Below are 15564 nucleotides of genomic sequence, written 5' to 3'. Positions count from 1 at the left end.
TGAGAACTAAAACACAGCCGGCAATCCCTTGAAATTCACACTTGTCCAAACTTTGCAATGCACCTCTCCAACCAAGCAATGTTTACAAAAAAGCATATATTAGGGGAAAGTGTGTACAAAATGAATGTATTGATGAAAATAACATACAGAGTGCATTATATTAGGATAAATCATTTGCAAAATGTGTACACTAGTCAAAATTGCTTACAAAAATGTCAATTAGGAGAAATTCACACAAAAATGCTAAAGAATTTTCATGAGGACTTTTTTTAAAAAAAATTGCAAATTGCTGTGGGAATGTGGAGAACCTAATTTAAGGTTAGAAAAATGAGAAACGAAGAGAACCAAAATTGACAGATCTTTCCACCCCTACTTGCTACACCTCTTGGATGCTTACTAACAGGCATTAGGAGTTCAGAACTATTCCGATGGCTCTAAGGGTACAGCTGTAGGTGTCTGGTAGGTTGTCATGGCCCCATCAGAGGACTCCTCAGATGAGGACGACTCGGGAGTAACAGCAGCAGACCCAGGAGCAGCAGACTCAGAAGGAGACATGGAGGAGCCTCCTGAGAAGCCAGCTCCTTCTCCCCCTCAGCTGCAGAGCACCCCAGGGACAGCAGAGTCCCTGCAGCCAGACACAGACAGTGAACAGGATACTCCCCCCTCACCTGCAGAACGTCGACAGCAGAAGGTCAGGCAGAAGAGAGGCAGGCCTGTCTCCTTCAGGCCCAAACGCTGAGGACTCACACCTGCTGTCCATCCTGCTCTTTATAAGGCACACCTTGGCTGCAGCTTGTTGCTGACTGCAACGTCAGGCGTGGCTTGTGTGTTCCTAGTTTCCTTGCAACCTCTTTTGGACTGACCCCTTGGCACTTGATCCCGGACCTCTACTGACCTCGCTTCTGGACTCCTGACTCAGCAAGTATGCTTCGGACAAGCCTGGCCCTTATCAGCTCCCCTTCTCCTAGACCTGGCAGATTTATGGCCAGACTGCCGGCTAAGGACTTTGCTTCCCTGCCAACCACCCAGGAATTCCAGCCCCCACTGGCACTGCTGACGCAGTGTAGTTGATACCTGGTTGGCCACTGTGAGAACAGGATGCTGGACTAGATGGGCCACTGGCCTGATCCAGCAGGCTCTTGTTATGTTCTTATGTTCTTAGAGCTGACATAGGGTTCCCATCTCACTTTCTTGGTGCAGAGAAAAACCTTGTGTGGCAGCCTAGGAGCTTCTCTTTTGTGCCTGAACTGAACTCCAGTGTTTCCTCTTCATGGCAGATTAAGGCCCCAATCCAGAGAAAGTCAAGCTTAAATCATATTGACTCATCACAGCCAATTTGTTCCATTCCATTTGGTTTCAATAGCATTTAAGAATGAATGACTTTCTGTGGTTTGGGATCCTTTCTGTTTGCACTGGAATCTTAGTGGCACATCCAACATAATATAATTTTGAAAAGCTTGAGGGAAAGTGAAGGTTACTGGCCAAAGAGCAGCATAGAAATGACATGTTGGTCTGCTGCTGCAGATGTAAATGAATATCCATCTCAGACAGCAGTCTTGGTGTGACAATTAACAAGGATAATAAGGTGTAGTTAGTGTTTTGGAAAGAATATCCTGCACAATAACTTGGGCAATTACCAAACATATTCAAATCAAGGATGGAAAAAGAAACCTCTGCAACACCTGATCTCAGATATTTACTTCTGCAAATCATTCAGTTAAATGAGGGGAGGTTTGCTGCACAGTCCCTTTGATAAACTTTAGCTAGTTATTAAATGGAGACCAAGGTATTATATTGGGGTATGGGAATATGCAATTTATAGAATTCTCCAGTAGTGAACTGTGGAATATAAAAATCCAAGACACACCAGATCATAGGTTCCTACGTCAGGAGTGTAATATGACTGGAGTTGAAAAATGAAACATCTGGGGTTTTAGTCAGGCCTGTACATTTGGGATTGGAGGAGGCCTCACAGTGTTTTGGGGCAGGGGGAGATAACAAAAGTCAGTGTTAAAAAGTCTAATATTGAATACAAAATGTTTATCAAGTGTTTGACAACCATTCCACTGTCCACATACCCTCTGGTTAACTAGTTACAGAGCAATTGGTTAGTAATTATGTTGCCCAAACATTTTGAACATAATTTGTACATATCACTAATAGGCAAAAAACCTTGCGGTTTAAGAATGTACCTGTAGCCCACAGATATTTCTACCAAACTCTTAAAAGCAGGGAAATTGGGCAGCTATAGTGAATGCACGAGGGGAGCAGGAGACCTGAACTCCTCTCTGAGATATTGGACTGCCCTACAAACTTGTCAAAATGCAAACACAATTTGGGTTGGTCTTTCACAGTCCAATCCACTTGCTGTGTAACTTGAAAGAATTTGGTAACATGTGCCTCTGAGCATATGGTGAGTGGTGGCAACACCTGGCATCTCCAAAGATGGAGAATTATATTTTTGTATGTTTGTTGGTGTTCTTCTTACTTTGCTTCTTTCCTGTGTTACTAATGTTTCTACAGAGAATCTAAACTAGAAAATTTTATTTTCCTCATTATTCATCCTAGAGATCTGTGTCAAATTTATTTTTATTAATTTCAACGCCTTTTTATTGGTCAATGTCATATGATGGTGAAGATAGCCTTTTTTGTTTCAAACTGGAGGTTATGGTCTATTTCTATTTTGGGTGCATTAACAGTTGGACCCGAAACTGCAGTTTAATGTAAAATCAGACTGATTACAATATGCTGCTACTTTAACAATGACTCTAGTTGTTGGAAAAAAGAGGATGCATGTTTTCAGCCTGCTGTTTAAACCACTTTATTTAAGGCAAGGTGTTCACGATCAATTAAAAACATAGAGCACACCTAGAATTTTGCTAGAATATATTTCACCTCCCACTGTTTTATCTTGTGCAAATTGAGACACTTCTGAGGTCCACTGGAGACTATTTTGCAGAAGTCAGTGCCATTATTCCACAATTATGTTTGGAGTTTTTTTAGTATAAATTTTGCAGAGTGTTGCTGTACTTCTCATATTCATAGAAACAAAAGCAAAAGAAAATGATTTCCTATAGAAAACTTCACTAAAATTGCAAAGTAAATCAGACATATTTAAAGTGACCATCTGAACTATATCAACTGTCTTAATAATGTTGCTTCCTCCTGGCTAAAACAAGATCAGCACAGGACATATCTTCTTTCTATTTGGGCTGATTACAGGTGTTGCCACCACTCACCATATGCTCAGAGGCACGTTACCAAATTCTTCCAAGCTACACAGCAAGTGGATTGGACTGTGAAAGACCAACCCAAATTGTGTTTGCATTTTGACAAGTTTGTAGGGCAGTGCAATATCTCAGAGAGGAGTTCAGGTCTCCTGGTCCCCTGGTGCATTCACTATAGCTGCCCAATTTCCCTGCTTTTTAGAGTTTGGTAGAAATATCTGTGGGCTATAGGTACATTCTTAAACTGCAAGGTTTTTTGCCTATTAGTGAATTTCCCTGCTTTTTAATCCGGGAGGTAAGAAATGGGATCTTGTGCAAGTTTGCTGAGAATGGATTGATCATTTGCATGCTTATAGAGTTAAGTGGGATTTACACACACACACACCAGGCAATCATGCTTAGGATAGGTGAAACTGACCACAGGGGATGGGGAAGGGAGGAGGGGGAGGAGGGAGGGGTGGAAAGGCAGAGGGGAGGACTGGGATGGGCGCAGGCAGGAGGGGGAGGGGAGAAGAAGGACAGTTGTGGTCGTTTGCATGTTTATTGAGTTCAGTGGGATTTACTCCCGTGCAATCATGCTTAGGTTAGGTAAAACTGACTGGGGGGTAGGGATGGAGGGATGGAGTGGGCAGGGAAGGCGGAAGAAGGAAGAGGGGAGGAGAAAGGGAGAGGAAAGGGAAAGGAGGGAAAAGGCAGGTCTGATCATTTGTATGATTATTGAGTTGAATCGGATATACTCCTATGCAATCATGATTAGGATAGGTAAAACTGACCAGGCTGGGCCTGCCAACCAAGACGTCTTCTGTATCTTTCACAGATGGGCAGGGGGAAGGGACAATTCTACCTTGTGGTTTTTCCCATTACAATGTTGCAAGAACACCCGCACTTGGCTGACTATCTCTTCTCCTAAAGATACAGGATCAGTCTCAGGCCCTGAACCTGGCAACCCTACCTCCTACCCAAATTTAAAACAAAGCTGTCCCTGGCCACATCCACACCAGGCCTCTATTACACTTTGGACAATCATTATTTATTTATCTATTTATTTAGTGTATTTATGTACCGCCCCATAGCCGAAGCTCTCTGGGCGGTTTACAATAACTAAAAACATTAATAACAAATATACAAATTTAAAAACACATCTTTTAAAAACAATTTAAAAGAATTTATCATGGCTTCTCTCAAAGCCATGGCTCAAAGTCAATCATGGCTTCTCTCAAGGAATCCTGGGAAGTGTAGTTAGTGAAGGGTGCTGAGAGTTGCTAGGAGATGCCCTGTTTCTCTCACAGACCTTAAATCAGAGTGGCTGACTGTTAAACATTCTCTCAGGGGAATAGGAGTCTCCTCTCAGCACCCTTCACAGACTACACTTCCCAGGATTCTTTGAGGGAAGCCATGACTGTCTCAAGTGAAATCAAGTCTGGTGTGGGTGTGGCCCTGTGATTAGCCAAGCCCAGCAGCTGTGAGGCTTTTAGAACACTGACAGTTGGTTCTTACTGAGCATGCCCCGCGTTATCATAGGGTTCCAGCCAAAATTTCTTAAATTAATTAAAAATCAACCAGACATTTTTTTAACTTTTAAACTGCAGTAGATGAAGGTCAGAGTATGGGGCAAGGTCAGTATTAGGATTACAGGTACTCTGTGAACATGGCTGATTTTTAATGAATTTCAACAGATTATGAGAAATCTGGCAGAAAAAAGTCCAAAAGGGCTCTGAGGTTTTTTTTATCTTTTTTTAGACTTTGAACTCTTGCTTCTCTCTGACTGTTTTGTGTATCGCCATGAAAATTGACAGGGTTGTTAAGCAAGCATTTCTGAGTTCAGGACTATATAAGTTATGTAAGGTTTTGTTTTGAAATGAGCTTATGGGAAGCATCAGAATGTCATGCGGGGGTATTTTCAATTTAACATTGAGGAATGTGAAAAATCCCCGCTGACTATAGTATACAGCCACTCTCATGGCTGTATAATTTCTCTATGTAAAATGACTAAGGCTGCAATCCTAGCCCCTGTATTGAATTTAGTGGGACTTACTTATGAGTAGACATGGTGAGTATTGCTACCTGCAGCTTCTTTTTAAAAAACTGAATCAAATTTCAGGAAAGAGGCCTGGGATATCCCTAAGGAGGCCAGGTCCCTACTTGTGACTTCTATCATTCTCCTACTGCCCTGCTACAGCTACAGCCTTAGTTTTAATGGAAGGTGTCTGTTATTCAGACCTTCTCCTCTCTAGACTGGATCCCAGGCACTTTAAAATTCAGAGCTACACCTTCAATCCACTGGAACAGAGCAGCAAAAGTGCATGACTTCGTTATGATGGTAAGGATTGATAGAGTTAAGTCACAGTGTTCTCAGATATGAAACGTCTAAAACAAACATTTTGTGCTCCCTTGAGTGGTTGCTTCAGAAGTGCAAATGTTGCACAAAGTTATTGTGTCCAAAGGAAAATAGAATAAGAAATGGAACTTTCCCAAATGTACCTAACCTACTAAAGGAATCTCATCCCATTAAAACCACATCTCTGCTTGCACAGAGTTGTGATGAGGCCAATCTTTAGAAGATAAACAAACCATCGGACATTCATTTCATGTCATGATTAAACCAGAATATCAGTGCACATCTGTGCTACAAATGTAAAACTTTTAATTCAACCTTGCAAATAAGTTCACAAAAGTTATTAGTCCACAAACCCTTTACAAGCCTGGTTGCCTCACGTGCTCATGTTGACACATCAACAGACTACAGAAAAATCCTGCCAGGATCTCTTTTTATAAACCAGATCTTCCCTGTCTTGTCACCTGGAGTCAATTCTCAGTTGTAGATATTTACAAGCCTGATGTTTAATTATTATAGTTTCCTCCAAATAACACTGGAGATTCTGTGTGATTGGTAAGAACTGTATGTTAGAGATCCTCATGTTCTTCATAGAATTATGGAATAATAGAGGTGGAAGGGGCCTACAAGGCCATCGAGGCCAACCCCCTGCTCCAGTGCAGGAATCCAAATTAAAGTATACCCGACAGGTTCCTGTCCAGCTGCCTCTTGAATGCCTCAGTTTTGGAGAGCCCACCACCTCGCTAGGTAATTAGTTCCATTGTTGTATTGCTCCAACACAGTGATTCTCAAACGGTGCGCCCAGGCACACTGGTGCACCCTAAGAGGTGGCTAGGTGTGCCTCAAATATTATGAAAGTATATTTTAAAAATGAGAAGAAACCCATTTGTATAATAGTTTTCTATAGTTTAAGTTATTTTTATTCATAGTTTAAAATACATTATGTTTTTAATTTTGTACACGAAGTATGCCAGAAATTTTTTATATGTTTTACAGTGCGCCATGAACCAAAAAAGTTTGAGAACCACTGCTCTAACAGTTAGGAAGTTTTTCCTGATGTTCAGCCGAAATCTGGCCTCCTGTAACTTGAGCCCATTATTCCATGTCCTGCACTCTGGGATGATTGAGGACACAGAAAAATGGGTATAATCCTTCATAGAATTATAGTTCGTTAAGGTCCCTTGGCTAATAAGAAAAAAGCACTGATGCAGTGCTTTGCTGTAGTGTTGCTTTTGGAGAACTGTGTCTTAGCTCAGAATGGGCAGAAGACAGACTATGGTCTACCAGTGGACCACTATCCAGTTTTCCATGGGCAGACTACCACCTAGTGCTAGGATTCTTATAAAGCAAGAATGAGGAATGTGTGGCTCTCCAGATGTTTTAAGCCCTAAATGACCTAGGTCTCAAATATCTGAAAGACTGCCTCCTTCCCTACAGACCCTCTTGGGTGTTAAGATCAGCAGAATGGGCCGTTTTGGTTGTTCTGCTGCTCTCAGAAGCCTGGGGAGCTGGCGGCAGCTCCTAAGTTGTGGAACTCCTTCCCCACAGAGCCACTTCATTATACAGCTTTCAGTGAATACTGAAGGCACAGTTCTTTGACACATGTGATGTTTATTTTTAGGACCCATTCTATTTTTGTGATGTTTGTGATTGTCTTAAATTGTTTTAAGGATATATTTTAAAATGTTATAATCCACCTTGGGACCTCAAGGTGAGGGGCAGATAATAAATTAAAATGATGATGTTGTTGTTGGACTCCAACTCCCATCGGCCCAAGCCAGCAAGGTCAGTGCTCTGGGAGTTGGAGTCCAACATTTGGAGGGCCACAGTTTCTCTATCCCTATTGTAAAGAGTGCTGGACTGGATAGATATTGGTCTAATGCTACAAGGCATGTCTTATGTTATTAAACAAGAGTGCACACTCAGAATTACTTATCAAAACTAGTTATGTCTTTAACCTTTCTGAGATTCTGAGTATGAAGATTTAACTCTATAAATATGAATCATGCTGGTGGTCCATGGGGATTCTGACTGAGAAAGACTAAAGTATGCCTCACTGTTGCTTTAGTGGTATGTAAAATCACTAGGATACACCTACACATGACACATGATCATACTCTTTAAATTTGACAGATGTTAACTGTATGATGATATTTAAATTTGAAGATGGGAACATAGAAAAAATGCTTTGTAATGCTTTTATTTGACATACCTAGAAATGTACATTTCTTCATATTTATATGAAAGTTAATTGATATCTTTCCCTTTGCCCTCTCTTTGCAATTTTACAGGAAGCAAAAGGAGATTTTTCAAGGTGAGCTTTGCATTAATATTCTTCAATTAATTCTTTTGAAAGAAATTTGATTTCCATTCAGTTAAAAGATATATAATTATGTAGTATAGCTGTTAGCAGTTTTTGTACCCTAAAGTCATGGTTTCTTCCACTCTCCTTTCATCCCACAAATATAACCACAAAGAGGAAATTCAAGTGTTTGTTTATGCATTGTACTTAATTGCTTAATGGGTTTGTGGAATTCAGGAAACACAATATTGTCTTCCCCCATACAGGTGAAAGAAATTTCTAAGGAAAGACTAGTGTTCCATCATTCATCTAACTGGCACTATTGCTTTAAACATAGGTCCAACCTGTGACTGTCTTAGGCTTGTAGTTCTTGGTTTAAATATCATTTACAAAAATAGGAGAAGAATGAGTGTTAATGGGGGAAAATTACATAGTTGTCAGCTGTGAATAGCCCCTGGGCCCATCCTACTCTGAAAAAGCTGATGACCAACCAACTAATGAGGAACCTGTGCCTCATTACTAGGCTCTTTAAAACCAGTTGCATCTTGTATAGCAACATTGGGCCCACTCAAGAGATGCGCTTGCACACAGCATAATATTGTGCTGCCTTGGAGGAGAACCCAGTTAAACTTGCAATATGTTCCAAGAGAGTGTCTTTGCCTGTTCCCTTCTCTAGTCCAGAAGACTTATTTTGGTTACTACAAAATAGTAACCAAATTTTAAAAGTTAGTACTTTTAATGAACCCCAAAATTAAATTATTCTCTTTTTTAAAAAAAAGTCAGAAAGAGTATAAAATCATTAAACATCTCATTATGCAAACTTTAGGATTTCAGCATTGTGCAGGCCACTTGACAGTAGGAAAGGCTGAGTCTCTGACACATCACTTTCAGAATCTCAAGCATCTTGTGAAATCGCAACATATTTGTGACAAGACAACACAAGCCTGTTCTTGTTTTTATTTCCCTACTCACAGCTTTTCAAATCAGCTTAATCATTACAGTTCAGTTACAGAACCATGCTAAGTGTTTAAATACTTTACCATGCAAGTTGATTTGCTATAGCAATACCACAGAATGATTGTTGCCAGCTTGTGTCAGTTTTAGTGCAATGCTAGCAAGCAAAGCATAGCTCCTAAAACAAAAATACAGCAATATTTGGAGCTCTCCCGCAATATCTATTATTTACAAAACATGTATGAACAAGTAGAAAACCATATAACTTTGCAGATGTGTGTTTTTATGTGTAACATTTTACCTGTGTACTTTCTAATATTACCCCTTTCACACAATTCACATGCTACTTAGATATCCATATACATATATCGCTGCTGAGGAATAAATCTTCTGATTATAAAAGCCTGCAGGCCCCGCACCAGCAGGCAGCCATGTTGGGCACTGGCTGAGGGGCACTGGCACTGAAAGGGGCCTTTGCTGCTGAGACTGGGCGAGTGTAGCTCTTGCTCTGCATTCCAGAGTTGGCACAGTACAACAGAGAAGGCCTTAAATATATAGATTGCTCATTAAAGTAAGTCTTTACATAATAGGATTAGGAACACTGGGATTCTGATCCTATGGTTCTCTGAGGCTATCAAAACAAACCCAGTTTGTTATCAACAGACTGCTTCAATTCCATTGATTCTGAAAAAAGCCAGACAATAATTATTTAAAGGCCCCAGAGTCAGTAAAAGCATTGTTGTGTAACTTCCCTCAGAAGTTATTTACAAAGAATGTTCCTTATTTAAGGTTTCAAGGTATTTTCCCCCTAACAAATTTACATCATCTCACTACTGACCTTGTTACTCAAGTCAGTTTTGATTTGATTTTTTGTTTTATTTTAAAGATGAAATTAACCAGCCCTTTGAAAGGGCCTTGTTCCTGTGGTTTGTTTAGAGAATAGCAAATCACAAAGGCTGGTTCACACATAACACTAAGTCAGCATTCTCATTTGTTTCTGTCGTGAGCCATGCTAGCAGGGGGTGGACCGGCAAGCAGGAGGGGGGCGAGGGAGACTTGGACTGGGATGCTCCAGTCAGGGAAGGACCCAGTGAGGAGAGGGATGTCTAAGTAGTTCCCGCTCTGGACAATGGCGGGTCCCCTCCAGCAGTCCCAGACACCCTCCTGGAGAGACCACCAGACCCACCACTCACTCCTTCACCTGACGCGGTGCCTCTCCCTGCACCAACAATGCTGCCAAACAGCTCTTCCCCGATAGAGGACAGAACAGAACTGAGGCCCCACCTTCGCCCCAGTCCAGGAGGCACATGCGGCAGGCTATTCAACAGACCCAGCTCAGGAGGAGTCTGCGCTTATGCACACGCCTCCAGCCATGACTCGGGGTAAACGCAAGCAGGGAACCTGCCCAGCCCTACTTAAGCTGGGTGAGGGGGAAGGGTTAGTTGCTGAGTCAAACTGTCCTGCCCATACTCGAAGAACTTGAAGAACTCAGACACATCTGTAGTTTTTTCTTTTATTGAAGTAAGAGAAAGTTTCAGTTCAGTGCGCTTCATGAATCTACCTATGACTTACTCAGAACTCAGCATCCCTCTCTAGCTAACTAGGCATAACTTGGAAGCATTAAGCTGTTGACTCAGCAACTAACCCTTCCCCCTCGCCCAGCTTGGCATGTGACTTCTGGTGGCCATGAATGAAACATGACATCGAGAAATATGTCCACTCCTGCTGTACTTGCCTGAAAGCTAAGCACACCCCGGGGCACCTGGCCAGGTTATTGGAGCCACTTCCCAAGCCTGAGGGTCCTTGGTAGCTGGTCACTTGGACTTCATCACGGACTTACCACCCTCTCAGGGGAAGGCTACTATCCTGGTGGTTGTGAACACCTTTAGCAAGATGACCCATTTCATCCCTTGTGCCAGTGTTCCGACAGCCCAAGAGACAGCACAATTGTTCATGCAGCATGTGTTCCAGCTATATGGGCTCCCAACCAGTCTTGTCTCAGACCAGGGCCCCCAGTTCACGGCCCAGTTCTGTGCGCCTTGTGGCAGCTTTTACAGAGTGAACTAAAACTGTCATCATAACACCACCCTCAGATGGATGGGCAAACTGAGAAAGTGAATGCCACTCTGGAGCAGTACCTCCATTGCTATGTGAACTACCAGCAGGATTATTGGGTGTCTCTATTGCCCCTGGCTGAGTTTGCCTACAATAACTCAGTCCATGCCTCTACCCAGCAAACTCCCTTTTTTGCCAACTTTGGCTACCACCCTCGAACCTTCCCTACTCCTCCCTCCTTCCTGGCAGTACCAGCAGTGACAGAATTTGTCCAAGAGTTGCAGGCAATGCATCAGTTGTTACAAGAACAGGTGGAAAGAGCTAAGGCCACTTACAAGAGAGTAGCCAACCAACACAGCCCGGCCCTGACATATAGGTGATGGATAGAGTATGGCTCTCGACTTGTTATCTGCCCATGAGGGTGTCTTGCCATAAACTGGAAGCTAGGAGGGTGGGGCCCTTCGAAGTGGAGGCTCAGATCAATCTGGTAGCGTTCTGACTCCGCTTGCCCACTTCCATGAAGATACACCCTGTGTTCCACCGGTTATTGCTAACCTTAGAGGAAACTCCAAGCCCCTACCAGATATTCAACGCCCCCCCCCAGCTGATCATCATCAATGGCGAGGAGGAATACGAGGTGAAACAGATCCTTGACTCCCACCATCGTCGAGGGAAAGTACAGTACTTCATCCACTGGAAAGGTTTTGGATTGGAGTAACTATCCTGGGAGAAGGTGTCTGATGTTCATGTGCTGGACTTGGTGAGAAAAATCCATGACAAATACCCTGACAAACCCAAGCCTACGAGGTGGGGAGGGGCCCAGCATGGAGGAAGGGATGATGTCATGAGTGATGCTGGGGGGGGGAGGACCGGCAAGCAGGACAAGGGTGAGGAAGACTTGGACTGGGACATTCCAGTCAGGGAAGGACCCAGTGAGGGGAAGGACGTCAAAGCAGGCCCCCACTCTGGATGATGGTGGGTCCCCTCCAGCAGTCCCAAACACCCCCCTGGAGAGACCACCTGACCAGCTGCTCACTCCTTCACCTGACGTGGCACCTCTCCCCATGCCAGCACTGCTGTCAGACAGTTCTTTTCTCCGTAGAGGGAGAGGACGGGACAGAAGGCCCCACCTTTGCCCCGGTCCAGGAGGCAAATGTGGCAGGAGATTCAACAAACTCAGGTCAGGAGGAGTCTGCACTTAGGTGTACACCTCCAGCCATGACTCGGAGTACACGCAAGCAGGGAGCCCACCCAGCTGTACTTAAGCTGGGTGAGGGGGAAGAGTTAGTTGCTGAGTCAACATCTTGATGCCGCCAAGTTATGCCTAGTTAGCTAGAGAGGGATGTTGAGTTCTGAGGTAGTCGTAAGTAGATTCATGAAGCAAACTGAACTGAAACGTCCTCTTACTTCAATAAAAGAAAGAACTACAGCTATGTCTGAGTTCTTCGAGTACGGGCAGGACAGTTTCCTCATGGTGAAATTAATGAAGGAGAGAGATGGACGCAATAAGAGCAACCTGCCCCAGCTCAATTGCTGGTTCCTGTTTAACTCTGGCATACCATTATGTGTGAACCAAGCCACTGTGTGTCAGTGCTCAAGTACTGTCAAAAATCAAATAGCACAGCCATTAACAATCATTCTTTAGCATTTTGAGTCAAGGAATGTGATGAAGGAGATGGAAAAGAGCATCTAGCAAAGAAGTATTAAATGGTGATGATCAGATAAGAAGAAAAACAGAGTGGCAATTTCCCACTAAGCAATGTATTTGCATAATGGAAATATACAGTATGTAATTTTCATTCCTTGTGATGAACCTGCAGTTAAGCAATTAGTGCTTGTTAATGGATTACAGGAGCCAGCTTGCAGCCTTGCTTATTGCACCACAACAATAGCGATGATACACATTACACTTCTGCTAACATTTTTTTCTGAAGATGCAACTTCATTTCCTGTTTTAATTTAACTTTAAAGCAGATCTGTGCAACTTGTGATCCATCTATGGATACCCTCCAGGGCCTTGATAAACCTCCTTGTTTTGCGGCATCCCTGGGTCCATAAGTCGTAATCAACTTGAAGGCATATAACAACAGCCAAATACCTGACAGACCACAGTACAGGGCTATGGGTTTAGAGAAACATAAATATATATTCAAAGGATGCTGTAGACCCAATCCACAATGCTTATTATAGCAGAACACTACTGGGTACTGTGCAGTGCCCCCCTCCAAACAAAGCTGGTCCATTCAGCCTTGACAAACCCTAACTACACTTAGGTACTGGAGGGTCCTTGGTCCTGCTGCTGTGTTACTTCCAACAACACTTGAAGTGATTCAAGACCACATGAGACATGACAGGATAGACACATGTATTTCATTCATATGTCTGCCCCAATTATATTTCAAGCAGAATGGATCTGTTTTTTACTATACAGTTTAAATGAAGCGTGCAGGTGAGAGGGGTGAAACCATCCCCCATTTTACTTCACTGCAATTGTTGTGTAGGCAATTTGTTCCCAAGACTGACTCACTCAGCCAGGAGGGAAATTGCTTGAAGCAGTGATACATAGTAAAGTAAAATGGAAAGAAACCGGTGTCACTTCCTTCACCTGTGCTCTTGTCATGTAAAAAATAGACACACATACACACACACCCTACACTTTATATATAAATCCAAGAGGGGCAGATATGTGGACAAATACATATGGCTGCCCTATCACGTTTAGTTGACCCTCAGGGGAACAGTTTCAATGGCCCTCAACTGTGAGCTCTGAATACCCTGTTTCCCAGCTAGGCTTATTGCAACATGGGCTAAAATATAGTCAGGTAGGAACCCCTGGACCAGACAACGCAAGGTCTGCTTTGTGATGTGTGAAGATTGCCCTCTTAGGCTTTTACTGTAGTTGACTTGGCACAAAGCAAAGATAAGAATTATTTACTGCTGTTAATGAGTCTGGGAAGTCTTTGGCAGTTTTGAGGGAGCATTATTAGTCACTGTGAGATTTGTCATATATATGGCAGTTGTCTCTTTTAGCTTGAAACTTCCATTGTGGAAACTCCCTCAGCTTGATTTCCAGACATTCCCCTGTTGTGTTTGGGCAGATTACCAAGGAATCCTTTACAGGCGATGGCAGATTCAGTTCTATCAGAGAGGCAAAGAAATATTAAGCTGACTTCTAGAATATAAACACTGACTTTCCCAGTTTTTCAGGAGAACAATAGCACTCACAAAATTTGGCACAGATCACAGGTGAAGGGAGACTTACCTGTCCAATCAAGCACAGTTATGTTATGTAAATGGCAATATCCTCTTATTAAACTATCCATTTTACCCATAGAGCAATCATGGTTAGATGATTGGCTAGATTAGTAATTCATACTAGGTGCTGTTTTAGTCTTTTAAAAACAATGAATATACGTTTGTTCTTCATTTGTTGTGGAAGGCCCAAAAATCTTTTCTAAAAACAGTGCAGGGATACATTTTCACCGCACTCAAAGGTTAGTGTTCTATGTGATGCGTCCTTCCCTGGCTCTCCCTGTCAGGTTCCTACCTGCTCGTGGTTACTGCCTGTCTCTAGGCACCACCAGGGACTCCACCAGTCCGGACCGCTCTCTCTTATGATTTCTCTCCCCGCTCTAGCACAGATCTCAACAGATCCCCCTGCTAGGCAACCACCAGTAATGTCCCAATACTAGTATTCCCAGAGACTCTGAATACTGGTATTGTTATTCTCTTCACCGCTGCCACCATTTGTTACAGTTCCCCTTCAGCCTTGGTCATTACCTTACCCTCCCTTCTGGTCTGTGAAACCCCAGCCAAGGATCAGGCCTTTGGTAAACCAAATTAAGTATTTATTACAGATAACAAAGCTAACAAGATTAACAAGATTTCTTCTTAAGGCACATAAGCATATGGTTTTACTCAATACTAATCCGAACTCCACCTCCCTCCTGGTAAACAACTCTCTAAACCCCACCAAGCAATCCACTCTTTCTCTTCTCCCCCCAGATTCCACAATTCACCACCTCACATTCACCCAGATTTACCTGTCATCCTTTCATTTATACTGTCAGCCATTTTAAACATTCAGCCAATCATCAAGCATTCTATTGCCCATTCACTCCCCCTCCTCTTTCACTACTTACCATGTATACTCTAAACAACCAGCACTTACCATATATACACTAATATATAGGAACATCACATTCTATACCTGTGAAATTCAGACTCCCCCCCCCATTTAGGACACATTCTCCAGACTATTCATTTCAAGCACATGGCTTCCACCAAAGAATCCTGCAAATTTTCAGGCTGTGAAAGGTAAGCTACACTTCTTAGTGTTCTTTGGGGGAAGCCCTGTGCTTGAAATGTACAGTGTGAATGTGACCATAGTACCACAACTGCACTTTTCAGTTCTGTAGGGAGTGCGGTTGAGTGAGTGTTATGGGGTGCTTCATCAGCCCCCAGCTTCCAGACTCCTAACACTCTGTAGCCAAGTGGACAGCTCTCCCTTTCCCCAGGTGCAAATATTGGGGTAGAGGTGGGGTTTTTTATTGGGGCCATTGTGTGTGGAGAAAGGGTTTAATCCTCCCCCTTTGCTTCCCTCCTTCCTCCATGTGTAGTGTTGAGGTTCACATTTCACCTTGTTTTCACATAAGAGTGGTGAATATAATCCTTGCCCCACACTCCAAGCA

The 15564-nt window shown here is 42.9% G+C and overlaps 1 protein-coding gene across 3 annotated transcripts in view; it reads left to right on the top strand.

Moving 5' to 3' along the window:
* Nucleotides 1-15564, top strand: part of FRMD4A (FERM domain containing 4A) — a 344320-nt gene that overhangs the window by 214295 nt on the left and 114461 nt on the right. For 2 of the 3 annotated variants that reach the window (XM_061582284.1, XM_061582286.1), the window contains exon 7: nucleotides 7854-7876. In XM_061582284.1, the coding sequence (XP_061438268.1) occupies nucleotides 7854-7876 (23 nt within the window). Of the gene's footprint in view, nucleotides 1-5484; nucleotides 5548-7853; nucleotides 7877-15564 lie in introns of those variants that run through there. The other variant, XM_061582283.1, reaches the window with a different exon arrangement.

This window comes from Rhineura floridana, chromosome 8, assembly GCF_030035675.1.
Source record: "Rhineura floridana isolate rRhiFlo1 chromosome 8, rRhiFlo1.hap2, whole genome shotgun sequence".
Classification (NCBI taxonomy): Eukaryota; Metazoa; Chordata; class Lepidosauria; order Squamata; family Rhineuridae; genus Rhineura; species Rhineura floridana.
The sequence above is the reverse complement of the archived record's forward strand: the minus strand, read 5'-3'. Positions and strand labels throughout refer to the sequence as shown.